This window comes from Vanacampus margaritifer, chromosome 6 (assembly GCF_051991255.1).
Source record: "Vanacampus margaritifer isolate UIUO_Vmar chromosome 6, RoL_Vmar_1.0, whole genome shotgun sequence".
Taxonomy (NCBI): Eukaryota; Metazoa; Chordata; class Actinopteri; order Syngnathiformes; family Syngnathidae; genus Vanacampus; species Vanacampus margaritifer.
In genome coordinates, this window is record NC_135437.1 from 19,720,006 (window position 1) to 19,723,215 (window position 3,210).

The following is a 3,210-nucleotide window of genomic DNA, read 5'->3' on the forward strand; positions in this document are numbered from 1 at the left end:
ACCTACCAAAGTTCATTCGTAATTATTTTTGGGCCAACCTTAGTTTTGAAGTGAGCTTTTTAGTGTTAACTTTTACTTTGTTTTTATTTTGAAAAAGAAAAGAAAATTAGCATGAGCTATAGCAAGTTTTTCTCAAGAAGCTTATTTGTACACATACTCGTGCACTTCACAATGTGATTTGATGACCAGCCGTTCTGGTTACACGGTGGTGGTGGTGGTGGGGGTGGGGTGGTGGGGGTTCGGGGGGGGGGGGTTGAGTTAGAGGGGGAGGCAGCAGTTGTGAATGCGAACCTCCTCACTGATGGCAACAAGCGGACCACATCGGGACGAGGCTTGCCGTCGCATTTGCGGTGTTGCTAAAAAAGTGCAATGACTTGCTCCATTGTGGATCGGACCTTTGGACAGACCTCGGCCTCGTTCTAATGTGAAGCAGCTGAATTAACTTCCTTTAAGTTTTTTTTTTTTTTTTGTCAGGAGGGTCGCCGTGCTGATCGCTCTTTGGGCTCATACACAAGCGAGGAGCCGGAAGCAAGACAGTAGGCGGCAATTGAATGTGTTCATGTGGTGCTTTTAATAGGGAGTGGCGATCATGTGACCTAAAAAGTGTGTTAAATTAACAACTGAGAAAGAGGAGTGTAAGACTCAAAATTGCGTTTTATATACTAGAGCTTGACTACCTTCAGTACTACTACTACTACTATTATTACTACTACTATTATTACTACTACTACTACTTGTATTACTCTGCATTGTGCTAGATGAAGACACAAAGAGCCGCCTCGCCGAACGTGGCGTGGCGACATCTAATTAGCCTGAGGGGCCATGTTTTTTTGCAAGCTCAAAACGAAAGCAGCGACTAAGTTGGTCTGTCATCACATCACATGACTCGGCTCTGACTCGAGCACGCAGTCCGGGGGCCGACCGAATGGGCAACTCCTCCGGGAAGGGCGAGGGAGACGAGGAGGAGGACGAGGAGGAGGAAGAGAAAGACGGCGAAGAGGTGGAAATAGTGCGGAAGAAGAAGAAAAAAGAGGAGGAAGTGGAGGAAGAGCTTCCGCTGGGGGTGGATGAGTTGTTGGAGAGCGGCGACCCGGTGTTGGACTTGAGCTACCGTAAATTCAAGCGCTTACCTGCTCGTGTTTGCGGACTGACGCATGTGGAGAAGCTCTACGTTTGTGGGAACGGCCTCCGCGGGCTTCCCGACGGCATCGCCCGGCTTCAAGGTCTGCGGATCCTCGCTCTGGATTTCAACAAAATGGAGGACGTTCCCCTCGCCGTCTGCCAGCTGGCGAACCTCAGTCGCCTCTACCTGGGCAGCAACCGCCTCATGACGCTCCCGCCCGAGCTGAAGAACCTGCGGAGTCTCCGCTGCCTGTGGCTGGAGAGCAACTACTTCCAGTGGTTTCCCAAAGAGCTGTATGAACTCCCCAACCTCAAATCCCTGCAGATCGGTGACAACCGCCTGAAGACGTTGCCTCCCGACCTGTGCCGCATGGACTCTTTGAGGGGTCTGTGGCTCTACGGGAATCGCTTCCAGACCTTCCCCAAAGTCCTCCTGAACATGGAGGGCTTAGAGATCCTGGACCTGGACCGCAACAAAATATCCGAGTTCCCCAGCCTGAAGCGCCTCCCATCACTTCGCCTCTTCTCCTACGATCACAATCCGGTCAAGGAGCCTCCGAAAGTGGGCGAGGAGGTGACGGTGGTCGGCGAAGGCGCTGCAGAGTTCTTGGAGGAGCGAGAGGCCAGGAAGGACAGGAGGCGCCAGGAGGAAGAGGAGGCGGCCCTGGTGGGAGAGGAGCCCATCATTCACGGCATTTTGAAAAACAGCTCCAAACGAGCCGCCGATGACGAGGACGAGGAGGAAGCCGGGTCTGCGGTCCTCGAGTACGACGAGGAGGCGTTTGAGTACGAGACGGAGGAGCTGATCTACGAGGGCGAGCGCTTGGAGTACGAGGGAGAAGAGCTGGAGTACGACAGGGCTTACATAGACTACGAGTATGAGGAGGATATGGACACCAAGATGGAGGCATGAGGTCAAACCTCCATCCAGATTGAGAGGATCTGCAGGCAGGTGTACAGCAAGGCTCTTTACTTTGACACTGCTAGTTTTACATTTCTCGTGAGCGGTGAAAATAAAAGTACGAGCTTCATCTCAGGCCACTGTGAAGCAAAGCAGAACTGTGTGTGTCTGTGCACACATGCGTTGTGTACCGTTTAGGGGTGGGAATCTTTGAATGTCTCACGATTCGATTCGATTCCGATTTTTGGGTCTGCGATTCGATTCAGAATCGATTTTCGAGTGAGGGCGATTTTTGATTCAGAATGATTTGATTGACAATGATTTTTGCTTCAATTTATAGATGTGCAAGGAATTGTAATGATCGACTCCAGTCTGACTCGCTAATGCTAAATAGCGCGCTACTCGCGGCACTTTTCTCACTCAAAAGAACGGCTCCACACTTAAAAAAAAAACTTTTATTGGAATAACTTGATCGGGACTTTTGCCTTCTACTCTCTAATGTGGGTACAACTTAGCAATATATTACACCGCGTGGAACCACACTGCCCCACAGTGGCCAAAACGGGTACAACACCAACAGCGCTCCAAATAAAGGCACACACAAACAAAGGCAAGACAGTATAAAATAATTTAAATAAAATTTATTTTGGGACATTTAAAATCGATTCTGAATCGTATTAAATGATAATCACGATTCTTATGAGAATCGATTTTTTGGCACACCCCTAGTATCGTTATTAAATTGCCGCCTACCTGAGGAAATCACTGTCAATTATTTCTAATAAAGGAAGCCCACTAGTTGTGTCATCACTGCAGCTTTTGTCAAATGGCTTGTCACTACTTTGGTGCTCGGGATAATAATTAATTTGTCAAATGATTAGTAATCAATCAAAATGATGTGATTGTGTGCAATAGTTGCAGCAACAACTAGAAGTTAAACAAGATTTCAGTTCTGGCAAGACGAGCTATATCCACGCTAAGGGAAACATTCAGAGACATTCTCAACAAAAATAATGTAATTGATTACTGATGCAAAAAAGCTGGGTTTGGAAATGTAATAAAAGTTGGCACCTGCCATGGCACTATACTAAACCTATAGATAAAGGTACAAATAGTTACCCCGAAATCCAGTACCCATTAGGCTGAATTATGCTGCTCAATTATGGGGGACTATAATTTCACAGACA

General features: G+C 47.8%; 1 protein-coding gene across 1 annotated transcript; it reads left to right on the plus strand.

Moving 5' to 3' along the window:
* Positions 1-630: 630 nt before the first annotated feature.
* Positions 631-2,623, plus strand: lrrc10b (leucine rich repeat containing 10B). The gene has a single exon (XM_077568687.1). The coding sequence runs from the start codon at positions 926-928 to the stop codon at positions 2,033-2,035; it is 1,110 nt and encodes a 369-aa protein (XP_077424813.1). The 5' UTR covers positions 631-925; the 3' UTR covers positions 2,036-2,623.
* Positions 2,624-3,210: the final 587 nt, after the last annotated feature.

Bases quoted from the DNA above. Each gene is read 5' to 3' on its own strand.
- lrrc10b (XM_077568687.1), top strand. From the start codon at position 926: ATGGGCAACTCCTCCGGGAAGGGCGAGGGAGACGAGGAGGAGGACGAG.